Source organism: Rhineura floridana, chromosome 15 (assembly GCF_030035675.1).
Source record: "Rhineura floridana isolate rRhiFlo1 chromosome 15, rRhiFlo1.hap2, whole genome shotgun sequence".
Lineage (NCBI taxonomy): Eukaryota > Metazoa > Chordata > Lepidosauria > Squamata > Rhineuridae > Rhineura > Rhineura floridana.
Window position 1 is genome coordinate 14,621,520 of NC_084494.1, and position 27,742 is coordinate 14,649,261.

Sequence of the window (27,742 nt, forward strand, 5' to 3'; positions counted from 1 at the left end):
GCTTTTGAACAGTGACCATCTTTTTGCCTGGATGCAGAGGCATGTGTGTGAAAACCTTTGCAGGGCTACAATGTCACCTGCCGTACAGATTAGAGTCCCATTCATTGCTCCACCTGCTTTTTGCCTCTGGCCCTGCCCACTACTGGCATGTGCCCCTCAGAAGGTTGCCCAGGAGAAAATTATTTCTTTACTTATTAAATGTATATCCTGCCCTTCTTCCCAAAAGGAGCCCATGACAGCAAACCAAAACAGGAAAAGCACTTTCAAGCATCTTCAAAACAAAAGACTTTAAAAACTTTTTGAAAACAAAACATCTTTAAAAAACAACTTCAAAACATGCTTAAAAAGCAATTCCAGCGCAAACACAGACTGGGCTAAGGTGTCTACTTGAAATACTTGTTGAAAGAGGAAGATCTCCAGTAATAATAATTATTATTATTAGTAATAGTAGTTGTGGGTAGTAATAGCGCTTCTGAACTTATATGCCGCTTTTGTCATATGTGACCTCAAAGCAGTTTACCTACAAATAAGTCACGCCATTACCAGTCGGTCACATCATTGCAAAATTCAAATCAAACCATAATTAACATAGTTAAATATAAACAAACAGCAATAATAACATATAAATCCATAATATATAATAATAAAACTATGAATCAATGCTCCAAAACAATCTAACCAAAACCTTGAAGAACTAAAGAAAGTGGTACATTTTCCATCAAACAGTAAACTCCCAACTACTATATGCCCTTCTATGCCTCAGTACCAAAAACTGAGGCACCACCAACATACAGCGCTTGGGCTAGAAGAAATTTCCTACCCCTAAAGCAAGCAAGTCCACTGTCTTCCAGGCTGAAAGGTCAGAAATTCAAAAGATGCTAAAACTTCTCAGAATTTTCTCTTCCCACATTTTTAAAGGAAAAATAAAAAGCACCCTGTTTTCACATTTTAAAGGATGCTGTGCCTTTTACTGAATCTGTGTTATGCAACTCTAACTCCTGAGTATAGCTTGAAACACTAATCCTTGGGTAGGGACTGTTTTTCCCCCCTCTCCATGTAAGCTGCTGTGTGAGGAGCTGGCTGTCTCCTCCTGCCCCCTGGACTTCCTAAGGGCCATGCCAAGAATGACATGGAAGAAGGGCTGGGGGAGAAATTAGATTCTGGTTGAAACTCAAGGCAAACCAACTCACTGTTCTTTTCCTGAAACAATATGTGAACTGAATAATAATAATAATAATAATAAATTTAATTTTTGTGTCGCCTATCTGGCCGAAGCCACTCTAGGCGACGTACAAACTAAAATTCAGTAAATTACAATACAATACAGATAAAATACAATAAAATCAGAATGATCATTAATCAGAGCAGCATGAAATCAGTTAGGGCGATCAATAGATAATAAAATATCCCCAAAAAGTTAGCCCTCCCCGGAATTCCTGAAGGCCTGTCCAAAAAGCCAAGTTTTTAATGCCCGGCGAAATATATCCAGGGAAGGGGCATGGCGAAGATCGAATGGGAGGGAGTTCCAGAGAGTGGGGGCCGCCACTGAAAATGCCCTCTCTCTAGTCCCTACCAACCTAGCTGTTTTCGTTGGTGGGACTGAGAGAAGGCCCTGTGTGGCTGATCTGGTTGGGCGGCTTAATTTGTGGTACTGGAGGCGCTCCTTCAGATAAACTGGGCCGAGACCGTATAGGGATTTAAAGGTTAATACCAACACCTTGAATTGGGCCCAGAAAACAACTGGCAGCCAATGTAGGTGAAATAATACTGGCGTGATGTGATCACGGCGGCGGCTGTTTGTAAGCAACCGAGCCGCCGCATTCTGCACCAGTTGTAGTTTCCGGACCGTTTTCAAGGGTAACCCCACGTAGAGCGCGTTGCAGTAGTCTAATCGAGAGGTGACCAGGGCGTGTACCACCAGTGGGAGCTGATGAATAGGGAGGTAGGGTTGCAGCCTCTGTATGAGATGTAATTGGTACCAAGCTGCCCGGCTCACTGCCGAAATCTGAGCCTCCATGGACAGCTTGGAATCAAGAACCACCCCGAGGCTGCGGACCTGATCTTTCAGGGGTAAACTCACCCCATTAAACTGTAGGTCAACAGCACCCAACCTCCCCCTGTCACCCACAAGTAGCACCTCGGTCTTATCAGGATTGAGCTTCAGTCTGTTCCTTCCCATCCATCCACTCACGGATTCCAGGCACTTGGACAAGGTCTCCACAGCCATCTCTGGTGAAGATTTAAAGGAGAGATAGAGCTGCGTGTCATCTGCATATTGATGACATCGCAGCCCAAAACTCCTGATGATAGCTCCCAGCGGCTTTACATAGATGTTAAATAGCATGGGAGAGAGGATAGAACCCTGTGGCACTCCACATGTGAGGGGCCAAGGGTCTGAAACCTCATCTCCCAATGCTACCTGTTGATGCCTGTCAGAGAGAAAGGAACGGAACCACTGCAAAACAGTGCCTCCTATTCCCAATCCTTCCAGGCGATCCAACAAGATACCGTGGTCGACGGTATCAAAAGCCGCCGAGAGATCCAGGAGAACAAGAAAGGTGGATTCCCCCCGTCCAATGCCCTCCTCATATCATCCACCAGAGCGACCAAGGCTGTTTCAGTACTGTGTCCAGTCCTGAAACCCGATTGGTATGGATCCAAATAATCCGTTTCATCCAAGTGTGCTGCCAACTGGCCAGCCACCACTCGCTCAATGATCTTCCCCAAAAATGGCAGATTTGAAACAGGGCAAAAGTTGTTCAAGACTTTGGGATCCAAGGAGGCCTTTTTCAAAATAGGTTTTATAATTGCCTCCTTGAGGGCTGGTGGCAAAACACCCTCCTTCAAGGATGCATTTACCACCGCCCTGATCCCTTCGCCTAATTTCTCCCTACATTTCATAAGAAACCATGATGGGCAAGGATCAATCAGACAGGTGGTAGGCTTTACCGTTGAAAGCACCTTGTCCACATCCTCAGAAGGGAGAGGCTGGAACCGATCCCACAGAACCGGACTGCAATTGGTCAACTCTGGATCCCCCACTGCATACACAGCATACGGAATCGAGTTCTTCAGGTGCTCGACTTTATCAGCAAAGTGCTTTGCCAATTTGTCACAGGAAGCCTTAGAATGTTCCAAGGGTTCCTGAGCAACTTGACCGACCAGGCTTCGGACCACTTGGAACAGCTTCCTGGGACAGCACTCTGCGGATGCAATAGAGGCAGCAAAGAAATCCTTCTTTGTTGCCCTCACTGCCACCTGGTAGGCAGCTATTGCTGCTCTAACCTGTGTCCGAGCATCTTCAGAACGGGATTTTCGCCACCGGCACTCTAGTCGTCTCACCTCCTGCCTCAGACTACGCAACTGGGGTGTATACCACAGAGCCGTCTGAGTCCTATTCAGGGGGAGAGGACGTTTCGGAGCCACCCGGTCTAATGCCCTGGTGATTCCCTCATTCCACTCCATCACCAGGGTTTCGACCGGGCGACCTTCAGCAGGTTCCAATTCCCCCAGCGCAGTCAGGAATCCCTCTGGATCCATCAGGCGCCTAGGGCATTCTAATAGGTCCTTTACCCCTGCGGAGGGAGTGTGGCATCAAGATGTCAAAATTCACCAGATAGTGATCTGACCATGACACGGGGGTAAAAGAAATAGCCTCCAACTTCAGAACACTTCCTACCGCTCCCAGGACAAATACAAGGTCGAGAGCATGACCGGCTACATGGGTGGGCTCAGTATTATTAAGGTGCAGTTCCCAGGAAGCCATGGTTTCCAGGAAATCCCGAGGGGCTCCACTGAGGGTGGTCTCAGCATGCACGTTGAAATCCCCCAGTACTAAAAGCTCTGGGGTCAACGCTCGTACATCCGAGACCACCTCGAGCACCTCGGACAGGGAATCTGCCGTGCAGCGGGGCGGGCGGTACACGAGCAAGATCCCCAAACTGCCCTTCAGGCCCAACCTCCAGTACATGCAATCAACAACCTTGGTCCTTGGGAGCGGAGGCCTGGTGAAAATCAAGGACTCCCGGTAGATGACTGCCACTCCCCCTCCCCGCTTACCTACCCTCGGTTGCTGTGCATAATAGAAACCTGGTGGACACATGGCCTTAAGGATGGGAGCTGAGGCCTCATCCAGCCAGGTCTCCGTGATACACACCAGGTCTGCGCACTCATCCAGTATCATATCGTGGATGACAGATGTTTTTATGTCACAGACCTGGCATTACACATCAGCAATCGAAGGTCGGTAGGAATCCTGCTTCCCCCAGTTAACTTCTGGTTTTGGGCAGACCTGGAACACGGGATAGGTATTATGCATCTATCCCGTGTTCCTCTAAATTGACATGGTCTGCCCCTAGCATCAATCCGGCACCTGCCGCCCAAACTTGGTATAGCTTGGCCCCTCTCCTTCTCTGTTTCATCCCTCCTTGGTTTGCACATGCCCCTATCCCTAATTGCCTGCTGGACAGGCCTATCTTAAATAATATAACAAATAAACATAAAAACCCACCCCTTACCCCCCGGGGGCTGCCAGTCACTTCTTGTACACCACGACAATATACAAACAACATACATACAACAAACATGTAATTAGAACAAAGATACAACACATAACATACGACATAAGACAGACAATACACAACTTACACCTTACATACAACATGCATTTGAGTGTAATCACTCCATACAATTCAACCCGCTAAACCAACATCGTCCAGCACTATATAAGTAGATGAAATCTTCCAGCAGCAGCAGCAGCAGCAGCACAGGCAGGCAGATGGCTCTCCCTCCCTGGGCAGCGATGGTCCTCTTCCCCTTGCAGGCAGTGGGTCTCCCAAGCCCCCTCAGCCAGCCGGCCTATATATCCCCTCCAAAGAAGGGACAGGTGGAACAGTATCAGCCACAGCTGGCTGAGTACCTGGGGCCTGGTCCTGCAAGGTGCCCACGTGCAGAGCAGGAGCCCAAGAAGGAGAGAGCAGAGATGAAACCTGGCCATCCTTTGAAATGTGCACTTCTCTGAATTTTGCCTTGCTGTTCTCCAGCTAAATAATGTGTACAGAAATGCATAGCCAAGGGCAGGGGTTTCCAAACTGATCTGTCCGCCACAGGTGGTCCACGAGCTTTGTTCAGATGGTCCCAGGCATGTCTATGGATTTGTGGTTGAAGATGGGAGACGGCACATCTATCGCACTGATGTTTTTATTGTATTTTTATTGCTTTGCTTATTTCTTATAAATCTTTATTGCATTTATTCTATGGAATTCACATGGTACTACAATAAAATACAATATATAAGAATTGACAGAAGCAAGAAAAATACAGTTAAAAACCATACGGCACAGCATCTAGCACACACGTTGCAATTGCTACAGCGGGCAGAAAGATCATTAAGTGGTCCACAATTTTCCAGTGGTCCATGGGGCCAAAAAAGTTTGGAAACCACTGCGCTAGGGTAAAGTGTGCATAAGAATGCATATATCCGTGAAAATAATACTCTAAAAAAGGAATTTTATTAGGGGAAATTAGTTTCCAAACATGTATATTAGGCAAAAATGCACAGAAAAAATGTGTATTAGGATAAATGCTCGCTGAAATGCTGATGAGGTTTCATGAGGCCTTTTTAAAATAAATTTGCAAACTGATTTCGAAATGCGAAGAACTCAAGACTGGAAAAATGAGAAACAGAGAAAAGCCAGAATCAACAGATTTGGCTGTCCCTACACAGGAGGTCTGTGATTGGCTCTCCTTTGGGAAAGGGGCTTAAAAGCAGACACAGGACCTCCCAGGTTAGATCAGGACGTAATGCCAGGAAAGGGAGAGTTAGCCCTTTCCCCCTGTACCATTTCTACACCTAAATGAAGACCACCCCTACCTTAACACCGACAATAGCATCCTTGCTGCCTCTTGTCTTCTCCATAGCTAATAGCAGTCTGCAAGAGGAAAGGATTTTAAGTGGAACCCCTAATCCACAACATACTTAATGCAACCGTTAGGCTGCAGTCAGACATGGGATTTATTACATTATTTTTACTGATTATAAGGATAGTGCTTCTGTCCCGATTTCTAATGTTCCTTTCATACTCCAGATCCTTGCAATATGGAACTGTGGCTTTTTGAATGATATACCACCATGTCACACTAAATTTCATTCACACCAAAGGGCATGGTGTGACAAAACAATGGACATGTTGCTGCTCCCCCACCCTTTCCACACATGCTCACTTATGTTTTCCCATGATTCCCCCATGAAAATGGCAGGAAAGAATTGTATGCCGGTATACCACTCCAAATTTTATCACTTTACTCCCACAATTTTCTGGGTTAATGGGGCTACAAACTGATTTTTTCTGGAAGCAATTAACACGAAAGTGAGCACTAAACTACTGTATTCCACTAGATTTCTATAAGTGGCTTTTACATCATGTGACAGAAAGAAAAATCAGGAAAAAGGAATAAACTTGTCTGAATGCAGCCTTAATTTGGCCCTTTTTGCAACCAACTGTTAAGTTTTCCACATATCTGGTGTTTGCATGAGAAGGGTAGCAGCGTTGTGCTAATGTAATGGTAATGAATATTCAAGTAGAACTTTCCGGGGGGGGGGAACCCCTCCGTTATCGTGAAATATCTGGTGATCCCAGCAGACGCTGAATGACTGAGATGGCTGCTGCCATTTCCAATCCCCCCGTGCCACCATGCTTCCCTAAAGAGTTAAGATCCCCAATCTCATCTCCAGAAGCAGCGTGTGCTGCCACGAGCAACTGGAATGTAATCTGGACAGTGCTGGAGAAATGTTGTGGCTGCCTGTCCGTATGAATTGTCTCGCAGCAGGGGAAATTGAGATATTCTGGTGTGGCATTTGATTTTTTTCCTGCTGCTGCTGCTTTCAGCTGGTATGGCCTTTTTGATTGTGAGATATGGCCTCAGCTAATGATGTTCCAGGTTCCTTCTAGAGTGAGTGCAAATCTCTCTATCACACACACACACACACACAGAGAAGCCAGCATTTCACCCGACAGCCTGTAAAAGAAATGGCACTGATTGCAGAATGCACAGGGTGCCTTTGGGCTGGAACTGCCTGGTAAACAGACTGGCACCAAGGACTGGAAACCTGCAGAGATTAACTTTTTTTCCTTTGCTTTAGGAGCATTCATTTAAACTTTCAGGCTGACAGCAGACGGTGCTGGTGCATTAGGGATATAAGAAAGCATTGTGTTCCGTTCTGTCCTGTATTTGTCACATGCCGTTTCCATTCTGCTGCAGTTCGCCTTCTGTCAAAAACGATGTGATTTGTCTCACTCTCCGCTGTGACAAAAGTACATAATTTACGTGATTCATTACATAGATTATGTTGTGATTATGTGGTGTAGTGGTTAGAGTGTTGGACTACGACCTGGGAGACCAGGGTTCGAATCCCCACACAGCCATGAAGCTCACTGGGTGACCTTGGGCCAGTCACTGCCTCTCATCCTCAGAGGGAGGAAATGGTAAACCCCCTCTGAATACTGCTTACCATTCATAGGGTCGCCATAAGTCCGGATCGACTTGAAGGCAGTCCATTTCCATGTTCCATGTTCTTCCACCCCATTCATTTCAATGTAAAGGAAACACAATGCAAAGGGTGTGTGTGTAACCAATTATGTATCATTTGTGGACTAAAGAAACAACAGTGAATATCAATCATATTCATTCACTGGATTGATTTCCATTCTGGACATTGGACAAATAAGCAAACATGGGCAATTTCCACTCTGGTTTCCATTTTTGTCAGAATTCTCCCAACATCCTGAGTTATGGCTACAGCTGATGCACAGTATGTAGCCTGGGCCAATCTGGTTCTCCAAATGTGCATAAAAGGGTGTTTCACTTCCACTTTCCCCATGTTTGCTGCAGCAAACAGCCTTTCCATCCCTTCCCAGCAGTTGTAACATGGGAAGAGCCCGACTAGATCAGACCAAGGACCCACCTAGTTCAGCTTCCCGTTCATTTTCATGGTGGCCAACCAGAGGCCCATGAAAAGCCCACAAGAAGACCTGAGTACAGCAGTATTCTGCCTACTTGCAATTCCCGGGAATTGGCATTATCCAGAGGCACGCTGCCTCCTCCAACAGTGGAAGGAAAACATAGCCATCGTTGTATTCAGATACATACTATCAATGACCCATCTAGTCCCGCATCCTGTTTTCTGTCACTTCCAGTTAGATGCCTCTGGGAAGCACACCAGCAGGCCTCAGAGGAGGGCAGCATCCACCCTGGGAGAAGGCATAGCACATAAGATCTCTGCTGGATCAGGCCGGTGGCCCATCTAGTCCAGTATCCTGTTCTCACGGTGGCCAACCAGATGCCCATGAGAAGGCCGCAAACAGGACCTGAGTGCAACAGCAACTCTTCCCCTCTCATGATTCCTAGCAACTGGCATTGAGAGGCATACTGCCTCTGTCAGTGGAGGCAGAACATAGCCATCATGGCTAGTAGCCATTGCTAGCCTTCTCTTCTGTGTCTTTGTCTAACTCTCTTGTAAAGACAAATATGCATGGCCTACAGGTGCAAGCAACAAATCCAGATGATAGCGTGCTGAGATGGTGTAGTGTGGCATAGTGGTTAGAGTGTTGGTCTAGGAGTGGGGGAACCCAAGTCTACATTCCCACTCAGCCATGAGGCTCACCAGGTGGTCTTATGTCAGTCACACACGATCAGCCTAACCTGCCTCTCAGACACGATAAAATGGGACCAGGGGTGGGTGGAGAAATCTATTTATGCCACCTTTCTTGGAGGAAAGGTAGGATATAAATATAGGAAATGATAGAATGGACTGCACCATTTTATACTGGAGAGAGAAGAAAATGTTTTTGGAATGTTGTGTTAAAACACTCCCTGCCAATAGAAAACCAGAATGGTAGGCAAAGAGCTGCATTAGAACCTTTCTCCCTGAAGAGATGGTTTTCTGTTTTCAGGGTTTTCTACCCCACCTCCCCATGGGAACATTCAAAAGTAGTTTGATGTGCTCCAGCCCATTCTTCCGTCTCCTTCTAATACCTGCAGACAGAGACACACGCACACATGGCCCGGTCATGATGCTATTTCTGGCTGTGGTGGCAGTCCTACATCCATGACTCTCTCCAGGTCCCTTCACAGTTTTTTTCTCTTTTTCTTTCAGACTAGCTCAGTCTCGAACTAACCCCCAAGACCTTGACATTGGCCTGACTGCTCAAGACATCCAGAGTGCCGAAATTCTCTCGCCTGTAGATTGGGACAAAGTAGATTCCACAACAGTGGCAGAAAAAGATGACCACCTCTTTGGGTTCTGATGTCCTGTTCATCCTTTTCCTCCTGACAAGCTTTCCAAGTTATGTAATCACCACTGGGAACTTGGATGCTCTGCATTGTGGGTAATTTCTAACTGGAAGGGTTTATTTTAAAGAGGGGAGAGCAAGGCGAAGATCTGGTCCAGATGGATGCTGTTATGACACCCTACAACTCCTTAGACCAAAGCTTTAGATATTTCATCTTTTTATATTATATATAAATAAATATATATAATTTCTTTTTTTTTATCTTTGCTTTTATGTAAATGATGAGATGCTCCTTGAATATATTTATTCACGAACCCTTTCAGTTTTCATATATTATGGAAATGTTGTAGCGTCAGCTAACTTAACATTACAGTATTAGATGGTTTTTCCCACTGGAATACTCATGGTAGAGGATAGCGTCAGCTGTGTCTTGTGAAAGCGAGGAGGAGGATTGGCTGTGTAACATCAAGTGAACTGAGTTATGTTGGCCTTTTTTGCAGAGAGAAGCGCCCCAACAAGGAAGGAGGTTGTTCTGGGGAAGATACAGTGAGGCTGTGTTGATGGCTTGCTTTCTGGCTGGTTCAAGTAGGATGCTACTGGTTGTGTGATGCTGTATTATGGAAGGCAGGGAAATGGCGGACTTGGGCCCTCTAGCCCTTCTCTTTATTATTATTATTATTATTTATTATTTATTACATTTGTATACCGCCCCATAGCTGAAGCTCTCTGGGCGGTTTACAACAATTAAAAACATTAAAAACAAATATACAAATTTAAAAACACTTTAAAAAACAATTTAAAAACACATGCTAAAATGCCTAGGAGAAGAGGAAAGTCTTGACCTGGTGCCGAAAAGAAAACAGTGTTGGAGCCAAGCGCACCTCATCAAGAAGATCATTCCATAATTTGGGGGCCACCACTGAGAAAGCCCTCTCCCTTGTTGCCGTCCTCTGAGCTTCCCTTGGAGTAGGCAAAGCTTGGAAAAGTTACTTTTTTTTGAACTACAACTCCCATCAGCCCCAGCCAGCATGGCCACTGGATTGGGCTGATGGGAGTTGTAGTTCAAAAAAGTAACTTTTCCAAGCTCTGGGAGTAGGCACCCGGAGGAGGGGCTTTGATGTTGAGCATAGTGTACGGGTGGGTTCGTGTCAGGAGAGGCCTTCCATCAGGTATTGTGGTCCCAAGCCATGTAAGGCTCTTTATGGCCCACTGGCTCCTCCCACAGCAGCTGAGTGGACAGGGCCTAGCCAGATGCTTCTAATGATAAGGATCAGTAGGGTTGTTTTGTTACTTCTGACATACAGGCTAAAGCAACCGCCCAGTCTGTGGACCAGAACTATTGAAACTGATCTAATGATCCATGAAATCAAGCCCATTTGCCACATAGGTCCTTTTCAGACATTGTGAGAGAGGGTACTCGTGAGCCCCAGGAGGAGGGAGCTCTGCCTTTCCTCTTGTTTTTCATACAACAGGGCCACTCACCTGATAACCACTCTGCCATCCAGGTAGCCACCCACCTAGTCTCACTGTATCCCCACTTAGCAGGAGGGGACCTGCTATCCTGTTGGAACACCCTAAGGACAGTGGAGTCATCCAAACATGCATACGAATGGGGTACTGATGGTCCATGACCCTTTTATAGCTCGACACGAGTTGAGCCCATTGGGCAATGTTCCTATAGCAATGCAGTGGGAGGGGGAATTCAGCCCCGCATAGTTTCTACCCCGTCTTAGGTTTAGTCTACCCTAATATTAGATGAAATGGTAACTCTGTTCCAGTATTTCAGGCCACAGGTGCATGGATCACCATTTTGAGAGAGAGATAAAATAAATGCCATACACATAGAAAGCTAGATGTCAGAGAGAAGAGTTCTAGATTTGCCTTCTCCCTGACATGTTTGTTTTCTATATGCAGGAAAGGGGATTGGAGAGGGGGTGTTCAAACATGCGGCCACTACAGTCTCTCAAAGTTGATCACTGCCTTAATCTTTTTTTAAAAAAATATGTGTTTATTGTTTGTTTTATTATAAACTGCCTTTGGAGGGCTGTGGTCAGGCTGTAAAATTTTTGAATTTAAATACTTGCTTGGTAGCCACAGGTGACAAGGAATTCCATGGAGGTTAGTCTCAACCAACTGAGTTGCTAGGGAAGGGATATAGCGATCCATACCTCATCTGCCAGCCCACTGGGTAGACAGAAATCAGGAGGCTAGTCATCTTATGGCCTTTTATATACAAGCTTGTTTTAAAATCAGGGATAGGTAACCCTTAGCCCAGGGGTCTGATGCGAGTTCCTATGCAAATTTTTCTGCACCCTCCCAAGACCCCATTGATTTTGGCAACAGTAAAAATGAAAAAGGAAAGTTAAAAGGGGGGGAAGCAGTGCCAAACCCAGTACCCTGATGAGTATGCAAATCATCTTGTCCACAGTCCTGTCCAATCTATCATTGATGAGTTGGGAGGGGTGATAACCCCTCTCCTCATGTGATCTGCTTGGATTAGCAGAGAGGCTGTGTGTGTGTGTGTGTGAGAGAGAGAGAGAGAGAATGAATGTGGGGTGGCCACACCCATACCACACATTCAAATCACATGGCTTCCCCCCAGAGAATCCTGGAACTCTAGTTTGTGAAGGGTGCTGGGAATTGTAGCTCTGTGAGAGGTAAACTACAGTTCCCAGGATTCTTTGGGAGAAGTCATGTTTTAATTGTATTAAATGTGTTTTAAATGTATGGTGTAGATGTGGACCCTATGCAATAACTGGAAGGGGTTGTGAGGAAGGAAGTCATAGAAGGTTGGGAAAAAGAGAATGCAACAGGTGAGATTCTCTAGAAGAGGCCTTGTCAGTAGAGTAGAGCAGAGAAGGGGAGGGAGAGAGAGTGTGTGTGTTGGTGAGAGTGCGGAGAGAGATTGAAGGCTGCATTGCACCTGCGGAGTCGCAAAGTTGCAGCATCATATTGATCCTTTGTGGTGGCGAACTGCACCACTGCTGAACAACACCTTGAATCTCTTCTGCTTTTTTTTTTTACCCTTTCCAAGCGGCAGGCTATAATTGCACTCTTTAAACCCTCCAAAGAGGGGTAGGTCTTAACAAAAAAAGAAAAATGTGGGACCAAGTTATCTTTTTAGGTGGCTTCATCAAAAGCGGGGTCACATCTTGCTGAATTCTTCTTGAGCATCTCCCTCTTACTGGAAACAGGGAAATTGTGGCAGCTGTTAAAATGAGAAAGAGCAAGCATTGCCCCTTTGAATTTCCAGTGGGCAGTAATGGCTTATTTCTTTCTTTCCTCAGCCAGCTTCAGAACAGAGCAGGCATGCTTCAGATACGTAGCTTTGCACTTTAAAAGGAGAGGGGGGGGAACCTTAACCAAAATTATAGTTTCAAATGTCAAAACAGGTTTGCAAGGCTCTGTCACCTTTTTTGCTTTCTCCTTTTTGAACGTACTCACTACGTGCAGAAACGCACACCAGCAGCAGTCGGAGATTCTTCCTAAAACTGACCTCTTCCTCTTTTGCAGCACCAAATGCTTGAAGACTCATCCATCTCGTTGATGGAAATACCAGAGGCTCACTTTGTTTTCTCTTTACATTTGCCACCTAGGAAGAACTGGAGTGCTGAGGTCTGGCTAGATGATTAGAGAACGGTGGTCCTTATCTTTCTTCTTAAGACATTTTTCTTTTCTATTTGGTTCGTTCAGTCATATCTGTAGCCTCTCCCCCAGCCATTTAAGCCACTAAATTGAAAGCTGCCAAATTGGATTAAAGGAAAACAGTAATTCCTTTTGGCTTTCTATTTTTTTAAAAGTAAATAAATGTTAAATGGCTGTTTTTATATTTGTTTCTCTCTCACATCCTTCTTCCCACCTGCATCTCTTAGAGAGGCTTAAAAAATAAATTCTCAGTCTTCTCATTTCAAAAGAGCCTGGATTTAGAAACTGAAATAATGAGAGACTCAGGATTACAGTCATTAACAGATTATGTTTAACAATGAACCTGGATAGCTGCACTGTGACACAGTTTGCCATGTTTGTGGCCTTGTTGGAAATATACTAATCTGTTTTATAGATTTGTAATTGGCTTCTGAAATACTAATTTCACTTTTCTCAAATATCCTTTCTTTAAATATAACTGTGCTAATACTATAGTTGGGCAAAATAAATCTTTATGAGGCTGTCTGTTCAGAGAACAGCAGATAGATGAATCTCCAAAAGCTTGGAAGCTTGGCTCTTGGAAACTGTACTATGTTGACCCTGGGGAGAAAGGGGTTTAGCAAGACATCCTTTATCTCTCCAAAAAGATGTTTCTAGGCAATGTGCCCTGCTGCCTTGCATGCAGATGGCACAATACTCTTCTTTTTGGGTTGACAATGGGAGGCCAGTTGAAGATCTCTGCTGAAAAGATGTATATCTATATAGACAGTATCTTTATCTGTGCAAAACCAGCTAGAATGGAAATGCTCTAAACAGAAGCCCCGCTTATACATGGAGCAGAACGAGGTGGCAGAATGGCCTGTGTTACTTCAGGGTACAGGTAGGAGATACAAATGTTGAATGCTGTCCATGTTAAAAAAAAGAAAATTCCTGAAGGTAGACATCTAGCACCTCAGGGAGAGAGGCTCTAGCCCTACCAACTCCTTCTGTTGCTCACTTTCTACTTACATGGAATCTTTCATGTAGAATGGGTTTGGGGAGCAGGTGACTCTCCTGATGCTGCTGAACTACAGCTGTCATTATCCTTGGACATTGGCCATGCCAATGGGGCTGAGGAGAGTTGAACATCTGGAGAGCCACAAGTTCCCCATCCCTGGTGTAGAAGTGAATTCACAGAGCTGACTCCTTCATGATGTGGTCTCCACCTCAGATCTCTACCACCTCGTTTCCTTGTATGCTTAGCCCAGGCTTAATATCCTGGGGGTTGCTTCTGTGATGATAAAAAAAAAATTCTTGAAAGAATGGTCTAAGAAGTTTCATTTATATGAGAACATATACTTTTTTTCTAGAGATCTTCGGAATATGTATGTAACATGCACAATATAATGCCTCCATGTATATACAGTAAGGTCCCGCTTTTCGGCGTTCCTTTAATACGGCGGTTTTCAATTAGAGTATGGCCCCACTCATACAGCGCTTGTTCTGCTTTTACAGCGCTTTTTGGGCATCAGGCACCATTCTATTGACGGAGTTCTGCTTTTCGACGGGTTTTGCTTTTAGATGGGAGTCTGGAACGTAACCCGCTGTATGAGTGCAGCCCTACTGTAGTTTAACATATGCTGTAAAAAGTACATATGCTGTTGAGAAAATAAAAATTTACCTTTTTTCCAGCATGCCTTATTTTTATTTATTTGTTGTTTTGACCATTGTATTTCCTACTCTTCCACTGAAAGGTATTCAAAGCTAATAACAAGAGTCATGAAAATATATACAGTAATAAAGCATCACAAAACATTTAAAATTGCAGTAATATAGAGCACATGCTTTACAAGCAGCAGGTCCTACCTTCAGTCCCCATGATGTGCAGGTAGGGTTGGGAAAGACTGTTTCTGAAATCCTGGAGAGGTGCTGCAAGTCCATGTAGACCAGGGGCGGCGAAATGGCAGCCCATGGGCCTAATCTGCCCTGCAGGCAATTTTGAAACCCCCTCCCCAAACAATTTGGTGGTGATGGTTCAGTTTGCAGGGGAGGAGGGTTGGGGTTGTATTTTTGTTTTTGCAGAACTGATCCACGGCAGCTGCTTCCCGATGACTTGTTTATTGAGCATTCATCCTGATTGGTTTGCAGGGAGATTAGATGACATTGGCTATTTAATGAGCATTCATTCCGACTGGTTTGCAGGGAGGTTAGATGAAGCTGTGTCAAAGCAAGTGTTATAGCACACTTTACAGTACATGTACCCATCGTTTATTGCAAAAAGTATGATCTTTTGGGATAGCGGGTCTGTTGCGTAAGACCTCCCCATCAACTCTAATTGTGCTACTGGAATTTGCCAGTATGTGATTGAATCCCACCAAAAACAGTTATAGTCTGGAAGTGCCTAGTGTGTCTTCACCCCATCTCTTACCTCAAAGTGTTCCGTTTGGTTTCTCTCTCGCTCCTCAGTGGAACTACTGCTTCTGGAGCTCTTGGCAATGATCGCCAACACTTGGTATCATCAGGGGGTCCCAATGATAATCTGAGCACTGGTGGTCATCATGTCATTGTGGGAACCTCTAAAGCAGCCCCATGGAACACCTTGCAGCAAGGCAGGGGCAAAGGAATCTTGCTTCCTCAAAGAGCCCAGGAGCAGCAGTCTCCAAAGGCTCCCCTCACCTTAGGCTGCAATTCAGACACAAGTTATTTTTTATTCTATTAATAAATGGTTAATTATTTAATTATTATTGAGATAATTTTACTTACTATAACAGCAGCGCTTCTGTCCCAATTTCTAATATTCATTTCACACGGCAGTACCTGTTGCATTATTGAACTGTATATATTTTACCAATATACTGCCATGTCGCACTAAATTTCATTCACACCAGTGGATTTCATTCACACCAATAAATTTAATTGGACAAGTCGCTACTACCCCTCCTTTCCACACATTTATTTGTTTTATTTATTTATTATTTAATTTATATCCCGCCCTTCCTCCCAGCAGGAGCCCAGGGCGGCAAACAGAAGCACTAAAAACACTTTAAAACATCATAAAAACAGACTTTAAAATACATTAAAACAAAACAACACTAAAAGCATTTTTTTAAAAAGCTTTAAAAACATCTTTTAAAAAAGGGTTTAAAACATTATTTAAGAAAACATATTAAAAAGCAATTCTAACACAGACGCAGACCGGGACAGGTCTTAACTTAAAAGGCCTGTTGAAAGAGAAAAGTCTTCAAAAGGTGCCAAAAGATAGCAGAGATGGCGCCTGCCTGATATTCAACGGGAGGGAATTCCACAGGGTAGGTGTCACCACACTAAAGGTCCGTTTCCTATATTGTGCAGAACAAACCTCCAGATAAGATGGTATCTGCAGGAGGCCCTCACCTGCAGAGCGCAGTGATTGGCTGGGTATATAAGGGGTAAGACCGTCTTTCAGGTATCCTGGTCCCAAGCTGTATAGGGCTTTGTACACCAAAACTAGACCTTTGAACTTGGCCCGGTAGCAAATGGGCAGCCAGTGCAATTCTTTCAGCAGCAGGGTAACACGTTGGCAATACCCTGCCCCAGTGAGCAGTCTCACCGCCGCATTTTGCACCAGCTGCAGCTTCCGGACCAACCTCAAGGGCAGCCCCACATAGAGCGCATTACAGTAATCCAGCCTGGAGGTTACCAGTGCATGGACAACAGTGGTCAGGCTATCCCGGTCCAGAAACGGCCACAGCTGTCTTACCAGCCGAAGCTGGTAAAAGGCACTCCTAGCCACAGAGGTCACCTGGGCCTCTAGCAACAAAGATGGATCCAGAAGCACCCCCAGACTACAGACCTGCTCTTTCAGAGGGAGTACGACCACATCCAAAGCAGGCAACTGACCAATTATCCGAACTTGGGAACCACCAACCCACAGTGCCTCCATCTTGCTAGGATTCAGACTCAGTTTATTGGCCCTCATCCAGCCCACCACTGAGTCCAGGCAGCAGTCCAGGGCTTGCACAGCCTCTCCTGATTCAGATGTTACAGAGAAATAGAGCTGGGTATCATCAGCATACTGCTGACACATTGCCCCAAAGTTCCTGATGACTGCTCCCAAGGGCTTCATATAGATGTTAAACAGCATGGGGGACAAGATGGTACCCTGAAGCACCCCACAGCACAACTGCCAGTGGGCCGAAAGTCAGTCACCCAATGCTATTCTCTGACAGCAGCCCTGGAAATAGGATTGGAACCACTGTAAAACAGTGCCTCCAATACCTGTCTCACCAAGTCGGCCCAGAAGGATACCATGGTCAATGGTATCAAAAGCCACTGAGAGATCAAGTAAGAATAACAGGGTCGCATTCCCCCTGTCCTTCTCCCAATAAAGGTCATCCATCAGGGCGGCCAAGGCCAATTCAGTCCCATAACCAGGCCTGAAGCCAGACTGGGATGGGTCACGATAATCTGTTTCATCCAAGAGTACTTGCAATTGCTGCGCCACAACCCTCTCAATCACCTTCCCTAAGAAGGGGGTATTTGCAACCGGTTGGTAGTTGTCACAAACCAATGGGTCCAGGGTGGGCTTTTTCAAGAGTGGTCAGATCAAGTCTCTTTCAAGTCTACTCCCTCCCGCAATGATGTGTTGATCACACCCTGGATCCAAGAAGGGCAAGGGTCAAGAGGACACGTTGCTGGCGGCATCATTGCAAGCACCTTGTCCAGGTCATCAGGCCGCATCGACTGAAACCGTTCCTAAGAAGTTGCAGCAGACGTTGCACTGGACACCTCATTGGGGACTACAGTAGATGTGGATGGGGCATCAAGACTGCTACTTTACCCTCAAAGTGCCTTGCAAACAATTCACAGTGGACCTCCAAAGGGTCTAAAACTCCATTTCCTGGAATTGATGTCAACAGACCCCTGACAATACAGAAAAGCTCCACCAGACGGCTACTTGAGGATGCGATGGAGGCAGAGAAGTGGGCCTTCTTTGCCGCCCTTACCGCCACACAGTAGGCATGGTTATGATGTTTTACTCGTGCCCGATCAGCCTCACAGCATGTCTTTCGCCACTTGTGCTCTAGCTGTCGTCCAGCCTGTTTCATTGCCCTTAGCTCACTGGTGTACCAAGATGCAAGCTGGGTTCCACAATGCCAGAGAGGGCGCTCGGGGGCAACCGTGTTGAGAGCCCGACGCGCCTCGCTGTTCCACAGTGTGACAAGGGCTTCAACAGGGTCACCTGCTCTATCTACTGGGAACTCCCCCAGGGCATTCAGAAATCCAGTGGATTCCATTAGGCTCCGGGGGAGGACCTTCTTAATTTGTCCACCACCCCTGCAGGGAAGGATTGGAGCCATAAGTCTAAACTTCACCAGGAAGTGATCTGACCATAACAATGGGGTGACATCCACCACCCCCATCTCCAGACCACCCCTTCCTCCATCTGGAGCAAAAACCAAGTCGGGGGTGTGCCCTGCCCTATGTGCTGGGCTAGTAATGATGACTTAGGGCCAGCGTTTTCAAGAAAAAAAGAAACTAAGTTTAGGAGGCCTAGAGGAGTTACATGCCTTGCTGAAGCTTATCAGTAAAATACGTGCTGGGAAGCTGTTGTGTGATGGCTAGCTTGGAATGCAGATATGGGTGGAGAAATTAATGTGCCGGGTGCATAAGAAACGATGGGCATGCATAAGTTAGAAGATGGACCAATGGAAAGGTGGCAGGATGGCATTAGGGGGCCAATTAGAATGTGCCATGAATTTTTGCTTGCAATGTATAAAAGTGTAGCACCCCCATAAGGGGTGTGCTTGTTTTGCGAATTATCGCCTTGCACCTCTTCTGGCCAGAATGAAATAAAGCTTGTTGGACCCTTCAACCTGAGTGCGGTCATTTGGCTGTACTGCGCACCGGGCAACTAACCCATTTGGGAGACAACAGTAACAACTTGAGACAGCCCCATGGTTGTCATGGAGGCCATGAAGTCCCAAGCCGGAACACTAGAGGCAGCCTCAGCATGGACACTGAAATCACCCAGCGCTCTCGTGCACATATGCACTTCTGTTTCCACCATGGAAATGGTAGGAAAGAACTGTATGCCAGTAAACTGCCCCAAATGTTATCACTTTACCCACACCTTTTTTTGACTTCATGGGGTTGCAAACAGAAATGAGCGCTAAACTTCCACTATGTTCTGCTAGATTTCCAGAAGTGGATTTTTAGAAGGATCAAATAAAATATGGAAATTATCAGGTAAGGAAACGTCATAAAAATGGAATGAAGTGCTGTCTGAATGCAGCGCAGGTGAGGGGCAAGTGAAGCCGGCTCCAACAGAGTTTCCCTCTCTGTATGTAGGCATGGAGCTGTGTTGTGTGTACTGTGAGCCTGGATGTATGTGTGGGAATTGTTAGTAGAGTGGCTGGAATAAAGCAGACAAGAGTCCAGAGAGAAAAAAGCAGTCATGATTTCCTGAGGTAGAACGAAAAAAAAAGTATATAATATGAGGAGCAATCAGCAGAGATGTTTCTCTTTCTTACGTCAGGCCTACACAAGGGAAACACTCCTTTTCCCTCCAGTTCCACCAGCTCAACTGTCTTCTGCACAGACAGCTACCTCCACACTCGCTAGAATCTCCAGCCAAGCTGAGTCTGCTGTTATCCAAACCAATAGCAGACTTAACCCATTAAGGTACTGACAGAATGGCCTCTGCTGTTATACATCCAACAGGAATGTGTACGGTGAACCTGGGGGGAGGGAGAGAGAGTGCTGGGGGCCTCTGTGTGTGTGCAATAATGTGTACATGGGTGGAGAAGGGCTGCAGCTTCATAGAGCATCGGCTTTGCATGTCCCAAATTCAATCCATGGCATCTCCAGATAAAGCTGGGAGAAACTCCTGTCTCAGACCTTTGAGAGCTGCTGCCAGTCAGCATTGACATTACTGAGCTAGATGGATCAGTGGCCTAACTCTGTATGAAGACAGCTTACTAAGTTCCTATGAGCTGCAATTCATCCACTAAGAGATGAGAGAGCGAGTGTGGCGTTGCAGACAAAGTTTGAATAGAATAGATGCAAGGAGACCAGGGACTAAGTGCAAGTAACAGGAGAGCTTACTGTTTCCTTTTTTGTGGCAGAAGACACCATTCTTCCTCACCCGGAAATAGCACTATATCGTGTCATTCTGAAGGGCATTTTGTGTAAAACATGGAGGTAACTTTCGGGAGGGGTTGCACATGTGTCCAACCTACCATTCAACAGCCTTGACTTCATGCTACTCTTATTTTATTGGTCACATTATATTCCTGCCCCAACCCCAAATGCCCCTTGGAAGTTGATGCTGCATCAAGATATGACATCACTTTGAAACATTCAAGGATGGGTGAAAATCACTGGCCAGGAGAAGGTGATGGCTATGAGGACCTCTGAAGTAGCAAACATTGAAATTAACCTCCCTTCCCTGATTTCAGGGCCCCTTTTGTCCTTTCCCTCCCCTCCGTGTTTGAGCCAAAAGTTCATAACTCCAATTAATCCTTAACCCCATTTCATACATATATGTAACCCCCACATCGCCATGAGGTCATCGTGTGATGGTTGGGTCGGGGCAAGCAATGTGGCAGCTGCACTGGCGGCCATGGCTTGGCCTTGGCAGCTGTGGCCCAAACTGGATGCCAGGCAACAGGCCAGGCCTCAGAGCAGGCTAGCCAGTTTGGCACTCTGTGGGAGGAAAGAGGGGACCTTCAGTGATGTGGGGGGGGAGAAGGGAGAGCTTCAGTGACCCACGCAGGGGGTGAAGGAGGAGCTTTGCTGACCTGTGAGGGGAAAGGGGAAGCTTTGGTGACCCACACAGGGGATGGGGTTGGCATGTGAAGTGTGCAGGGGCAGAACCCTTAGTCTAGCATATTTATTATAAACGCTTAGGTTTATAGAAGGCCAATCCCTACACACACACACCTCCCCCTTTCTTTCTCAGTATTCTGCAGTTTGACTGTCTTAAACATTCCATAGCTTTTGGAAGCTCACAAGCTATCCTTTTGTTTTGTTTCCAGCTTTTTTCTCTTTTCATTTACAAGGTAACACACTTCTGCTTACCTAAGGAGCCCCCTGAGTATGTAAAAATTACCAACTTGTTTTCTGTGTCCTGGCTTCTTTAGCATTTTGGTGCAAATTTCACCTAATAAACTGATTTTTGCATACGGTTTTCACTGATGTCCACACTTTTGCAAGTGATTTCTCCTAACATCATGCATTTTCGTATGGTATTTTCACTAATCTATTCATTTTTATATGCACTTTCCCCTAATATATGCAATTTTGTAAATATTGGCTGGAAAACTGCATCACAAAATTTGGAGAAGTGTGTATTTTGAAAGATGGCTGTGTTTCAGTTCTCATATTGTTTTGGAAAGTGCAAATTTGGTAGATTTGGCTTTAAATGTGAACTTCATTAAATTTCTCCCCCATCCCTGCCAAGGGTCCAGGTGGAAGGAGGTCAGATCATGGGGGGGGCGGGGAACTGGCTGTTGACCCAACTGAACCATAAGCAGGGTGCATTCTCAAACAGGCATAAGTTAAGTTAAACATCAGCAATCCAGGGCCAGGAGAACCAGCATTAAATGAGGGCTGGAGACAGGCCACAGGGCTTCTTCATTGCCCTCCCCCCCCCGGATCAATTAGGTTTTTTTAAAAAATCCATTTTTATCAGTGGAAGCTTTCGAAAAGCCTAATTACCACACGGGAGAGTGATTTTTAGGAAAGGTCTCTGCTGGACAGGAAAGTGTTAAGATCCTACCTACACATCCACCACCCAAAAAAATCCCCTCATGCACCACACTCAGTCTCAAAACAAGCCAGACATCATGTTCAAGCCAAGCTCAAGGGGGTACGACAAGTTGCTCAGACTTAGGGGTAGCCTCTGAGAACAGGGCTTGGTAGGACCTGGTAGGGTGGGATGGGACGTTGAAGTCAGCTGACTGGGTGTGGCCAGGCTGCCTGGTACAGCAATCTAGATGGTGCCCTCCAGACACAAGCCTCAGCCTTCCAGGCTTGCAGTGGGCACAGTGGTGGTGCTGGCAAAGCCTGCAACCTCAGGCCGAGAGCCAAATCTGGCCCTCCAGGCCTCCCAGTCTGGCCCTTGGGACTCTTCCCAAGCTGTATCTCTCAACAGCCCTGCTTTCCACTCGCCTTTGGTGTTGTGTCTGGCTGGAATGTGTGCTTGAACTTGGAGAATGCTTATTGCTTGCCTAGATGGAGGATAGGGAGGAATGTTTGAATTGTAGCCTTCTGCACAAAGATAAGACATGTCATGCTCTGCCCACTTTTGCCTCTGGCTGCACCGGCCACTGGCATGTGGCCCCCAGAAGGGAATGTGGCCCTTGGGCTGAAAAACTTTCCTCACTCTGGCTCTAGTTCAAGATACATGCATACTCACCCACCCAGAGAGTATCTTATGACTTCCAATAATCTTTTATAAGTGAATGGGATGGACACATAAAATGAAATGCCTATCAACCACCATCGTGTCTGGTCATCTGAGTATACAGAGCCCTGTCAACTGTCACAATTCAAATGGTCAACATATTTTGGAGCAAGTTTTTCTCTCTTCCCAGCCCTCATTTCCTCATAGTTGTTAAGCCACATAACAGAAGGGAAAGCAAGAAATTATTAGTTTTAGGATATCATCATCATCAAATTTATATCCTTTCTCCCAAAAGGAACCCAAGGGGACATATATAGGCAAATAGTTGTGGTTTTTAAAAACCACTTTATCTCCGAAGAAATGGAACGTAAATGTGAAGTGTGAAGACTCTTCGCTGTCTCTGGAAATGGGTGTTGAATACTGAGCAGGCAGAAGTTTAGAAAGATGCTGTGCTATTTCATGTGTGCCATTACCTGTGCAGAATATTCCCCAAAAGTTAATTTTACTATTTAAATAGGCTGTTCCAGTCTAAGGAAATGTCTCAAATTATGAATACTAAGTGGCTGCCGCCTAGCCTCATGAATAACTGATGACGATGCCATGGAACAAATTGATCTTTCACTTTAGATGTGACCTTTTTCAAGTTTCTGGTTTGAAACTCCGGAATTCAGATTCTCTTTCTGCTTAGCCCTCTGCAACTCCTTTCTTTATTGATCTATTTGCCTCCACCACCACCACCACCACCAGCTCATCCCAAAAGCGTGGCCCGGTAATATATTAAAAAATCATACAGAAAAAATATCCAGTTTTAAAATCTGGCAAAAACTGGTTAAGTCCAACTGGGAGCAAACATCACGATCGGCTTAAAGCTGCTTGTCACCTGACAATTTCCCAGACACAGGAAGAGTGGCATAAAACAGAGGGTTGCCACCTCCTTTTCTTGTATCCTGGAACTTTTTTCAAATCAATCCACTACAGATCACTCTTTTGAGTTACATCTAGGACACTACTCCTTTAGTGGTTGTCTCTCGGAGGGGTAGGGATGGAAGAATCTGTTCATTTTAGTTCTGTCCTTTCCTCATTTTTCCAATTTTAATTCTCCACATTTCGTCAGCAATCTGTAAAAAAAAAAAGAATCCTCATGAAAATTCTTCAAGATATTTTTGTGGGATTTATCCTAATAAACACATGCATATAGGTTTGACTAATGTACATATGTTTGCAAGCACTTTCTCCTAATATAATGCATTTTTGTATGTTTTCATTAATATAATCATTTTCATCCAGATTTTCCCTTAACAGCTGCATATTTGTAAACATGGGATGGAGAACTGCAAAATTCAGATAAGTCTGAATTTCAAAGGATGGCTGGGTTTCAGTTCTCATGTTGTTACGGAAAATGCAAATTTGGTAGATTCTGCTTTAAATGTGAACTGCATTGAATTTCTCCCCCTTTCCAAGTGTGTGTGTGGGGAGATGTGGATGCTCTGTAGTGAGAGCAGGAAGCTCTATGGGGGGGGGAGTGTGTCATTTTGTTTTACCTTCCAATGTGAGCTTAAGTTGGGGAGAGAACAAGTATAAATGCTTGCATACTTGGTGGGCAGGGGTTGTTGCTTTTCTGTATTTTGGATCTTCTAGCAGTTAGTAGCCTACAACCATACTACCCTGAACACGCCTGATCTCATCTGATCTTGGAAACTAAACAGGGTCAGGCCTGGTCAGTATGTGGATGGGAGACCGCCTGGGAATACCGGGTGCCGGGTGGCTTAGAGGAAGGCAATGGTAAACCACCTCTGAATACCTCTTACCATGAAAACCCTATGAATATATCCAAAAAGATTCATAGGGTCGTCATAATCAACTTGAAGGCATATAACAACAACAAAGCAGTTATTATGGTTCCCCACATGTTAGTTGTTCTAGTTGATACAGATGTATAAGAGGATCCCTTATTTAACTGTTCTGTGCTACTCTAAAATAGGGTTTTTTTTAAACTGTATTTGACTTTTATTTGTGATATTTTAAGGATGTTGTCAACTGCTCAGAGATTTCTTTGAAATATGATGTGGTATACAAATCACCATGCTGGACAATTGGTCAATTGCCTACTTTGGATGGAGTACTCCATCCAAAAGAGCAGGTTCATAGTCCGGGTCCATCTTTATCATTAGAGGCCCAGGTGACCACAGTGGCTAGGAGTTCCTTTTACCAGCTTCAGCTGATAAAACTGCAGCTGTTTCTGGACAGGATAGCTTGCCCACTGTTGTCCATGCACTGGTAACCTCCAGACTGGATTACCGCAATGTGCTCTATATGAGGCTGCCCTCAAGGCTGGTCTCGCAACTGCAGCTGGTACAAAATGCAGAGGTACAACTGCTCACTGGGACAGGACATCATGAACATGTTACCCTGCTGCTGAAATAATTGCACTGGCTATCCATTAGCTACTGGGCTAAGTTCAAGGTGTTGGCTTTGTTGTATAAAGCCCTATACAGCTTGGGTCCAGGATACCTAAAATATTGTTTCACCCCTTACAAACTCAATTGATCACTGCAGTCTGCAGGCGAGGGCCTCCTACAGATACCTTCTCATCAGGAGGTCCATTCCACACAACACAGGAATCAGCTGTTTAGGGTTGTGGCACCTACCCTTTAGAATTCCCACCCCGTAAATTTTATCTCTGTTATCTTTTTGGTGCCTGCTGAAGATCTTCCTCTTTCAGTAAGTCTTTAAGTAGAGACTTTATCCCAGTCCACCTCTGTTTTGGAATTGTTTTTAAGATTGTTTTAAAATTTTAATTTACAGATGGATTGTTTTTAATACATTTTATAGTTTTTTTTTAATGTTTTGTCATTTGTTTGCTGCCCTGGGCTGCTTCTGGGAGGAAGGGCAGGATATATCTATCTGTCTGTCTATATGTATATATGTATAAATAACCAACCAAGCAACACAACAAGAGCAATAAAAACAACACATCTCAGATCTGGAATATGTGAGGAGACCACAAGTGCTTCATTTGCAGAAAGACTACACCTTGTACATTGCCTTGAGACGTGTGTGTGGAAGGCAGTAAATAAGTAAATAATCTCTTTTATAAAACACACACCTTGCTCACTTCACACATTCCTTGGGGCCATGTTTCTGGTACCACCACTCCAAGGCAGGAGGGGAAAGGAACCACCAGCACCTTCAGTTATTCTCCTCCCAGCTTGAAGGCCAGCCCTGCCATTAGCCAGAGTGGGATGGCTGCCTCAGGCAAGTGATCTGAAGTGTCATGAAAGGGCAACAAATGGATAGTGCATTAAGTTATTGTTGTTGTATTTTTATTGCCAGGGAGGGGGAGAGGTGCTTGTGGGATTTTCCACCTGAAGGGCCAAAATAACTTGGCTGTGTCATCCGTAGTCCTGACCTGGTGCCAGATCCTGAGTCCTCAGAGGACAAAAGATACCTTGCAGGTTGAGAACCTTGAGTCCAATGCTGAGGATCTCCTTGAGGTGCCCTTTCGGTTGATACCTGAGGAAGAACCTCTGGAAATGTCAGAACAGGAAGTAGAGCCATCCCCCAATCCTTGAGAGCACAGAAGGTTTGGATCCAGGCCAAGGAGCAATGGCATAATACGTGTCTATGGACCCAGAATCAGTGGTCTACTCGTGGGTTTACTAGTGGGTTTACTCATGAGGAAGCAATCCCTGCTATTCTTTCATTGCCAGCAGCTGTGGTTTAGGTCAGAGTACAAAAGACCTCCTTCTTGAGCCTTCTTGTTGTTAGAAGCAGTACTGGTCTCTGGTTCCTTGTTGGTGGCTTTAGTTAGTTGGTCTTGTGGAATATCCTGTGATACTGACCTTGGTCTGTTTCTTGATCTTACTTCTGGGTCATGTTTTGACTTATATGGATTCTCTGTGTTTGATCCTGGCTTGTTTGGACTTGCTGCTATCCTCTGCTGGTAAGTACTTTGATGAAAGGCTGATATTTCTGGGACTTAGCCCCTGAGAGTACCCCCAAGAACATGATAGTTTAGTCTTGGGTCGTATAGGTATCTCAACTTGGAGGTGAAGATGCCATTTGCTGCTCTCTCTGGGTCAGCCTTACAGATATTATGGAACATCCTTCCTCTGTGGTTGTCAGTCCTTGTAGTTTGTCCCAGATGTGCTGATCCTAGGTCTGTGTGTGAAAGGTTTATTAAGCTATGCATGGTGTGGATGCATTTCCTCTTTCTTGTAATACTAGAAGCCAGGGTGACCCAATTAAACTCTTTCAGGACAGAAAAAAAGAAGTACTGCTTCCCACTTTGCATAGGTTTAGGTTGATTAAATTTGGACATTGCTTCCTACTAAAATGTCCTGAAGTGATTTACAATAAAAGTAAAATTAATGAAATTGCATCAACATTATTAAAACATATTTAACAGTATAGTCATGTAATTGATGCTATCAAATGCCTGAGAAAATAGAAACATCTATGCTTGGTGCCTAAATGATGGCAGAGTTGATACTAGGTAGGCTTTCCTAGGAAAAGCATTCCATAAATGGAGAGGGAGGGCTACCATAGAGAAGGCCTGTTCTGTCATTGCCACCTTCCAGATCTCCCTCAGAGGTAGTACACAGGAAAGGGCCTCAGATACCAGTTTCAGGGTCCAGGTAGGTTCGTAGCTAAAGAATGGAATCTGCTACTGCAAAATGTAGCTTATATATCTTAAAAGGGGATAAGACAATGCATGCAGCCATCTACAAGTTGCTGTATCATTTTTACAATAAATTTTGTAGTATGCCTCTGAATTCCAATTACTAGGGACTATGAAGAAATCCTGTGCATTTAAACTGTGTTTTAATGGATGTTGTAATATCTCCTGTCATTATTATTATATTGTACATTGTAATGTGTTTGATGGGGCAAGTCTTCTGTCTGGTCAGGTAAAAGTTGGTTGAAGTGATACTGGGGGACCTTAACTGGCAGCTTTAAGTTAGAATTCTCAGTCTGCAAAAGGATAGAAAATGCATGTATTCTGATTGGTGGATTCAGGTTTAGAATTGTTAGTTAGACAAGCATGATTGGCTGGGGCTCCTGGTCAGTCCAAGTTCAAGAGAGTCCGAGTTAGTTGGTTGGAGAGTCTGTGTTGGTTGGTGCTTGGTGTTTGTGGAAGACAGCCAGAAGAAAGCAGAGGAAAAAGGATTGAGGAAGAAGGAAGACCTGAGAGGAAGGCAGAGTGTCTTGGTGGTCAAATACTTGCTGGGGTGGCTAAATCACTTGGCTTAGGGCAAAGTGATGAGGGGAGAGCCTCCCTTCAGCAATAAGGGAACAGTAGTTTGGCATGCTAGGCTCTGGTGTCTGGTAGGAGAGCTAGAAGAAAATTCCAGGACAAAAACAGACCCGTACTTCAATAGGTCTGTAGGGGTTGAAACAGAGGCTTCAACAAACATCCTCAGTTATAGAGTTGATGAGG

At 45.0% G+C, this 27,742-nt stretch overlaps 2 protein-coding genes and 1 pseudogene across 5 annotated transcripts in view; all 3 read left to right on the forward strand.

Annotated features, from left to right (window-relative positions):
- LDLRAP1 (low density lipoprotein receptor adaptor protein 1) overlaps nt 1-9,609 on the forward strand; it is a 182,976-nt gene extending 173,367 nt beyond the window's left edge. For all 4 annotated transcript variants that reach the window (XM_061596584.1, XM_061596583.1, XM_061596586.1 and 1 more), the window contains one exon: nt 9,155-9,609. In XM_061596584.1, the coding sequence (XP_061452568.1) occupies nt 9,155-9,305 (151 nt within the window). In that variant the 3' untranslated portion in view covers nt 9,306-9,609. The remainder of the gene's footprint in view (nt 1-9,154) is intronic.
- A 14,340-nt stretch (nt 9,610-23,949) lies between these two features.
- On the forward strand, nt 23,950-24,068 carry LOC133371026 (5S ribosomal RNA; annotated as a pseudogene).
- Nucleotides 24,069-26,079: 2,011 nt separating this feature from the next.
- The window catches only part of MAN1C1 (mannosidase alpha class 1C member 1), a 276,387-nt gene continuing 274,724 nt past the window's right edge, over nt 26,080-27,742 (forward strand). Inside the window, exon 1 of the mRNA XM_061597579.1 lies at nt 26,080-26,245. The gene's annotated coding sequence lies outside the window, so the exon portion shown is untranslated. The remainder of the gene's footprint in view (nt 26,246-27,742) is intronic.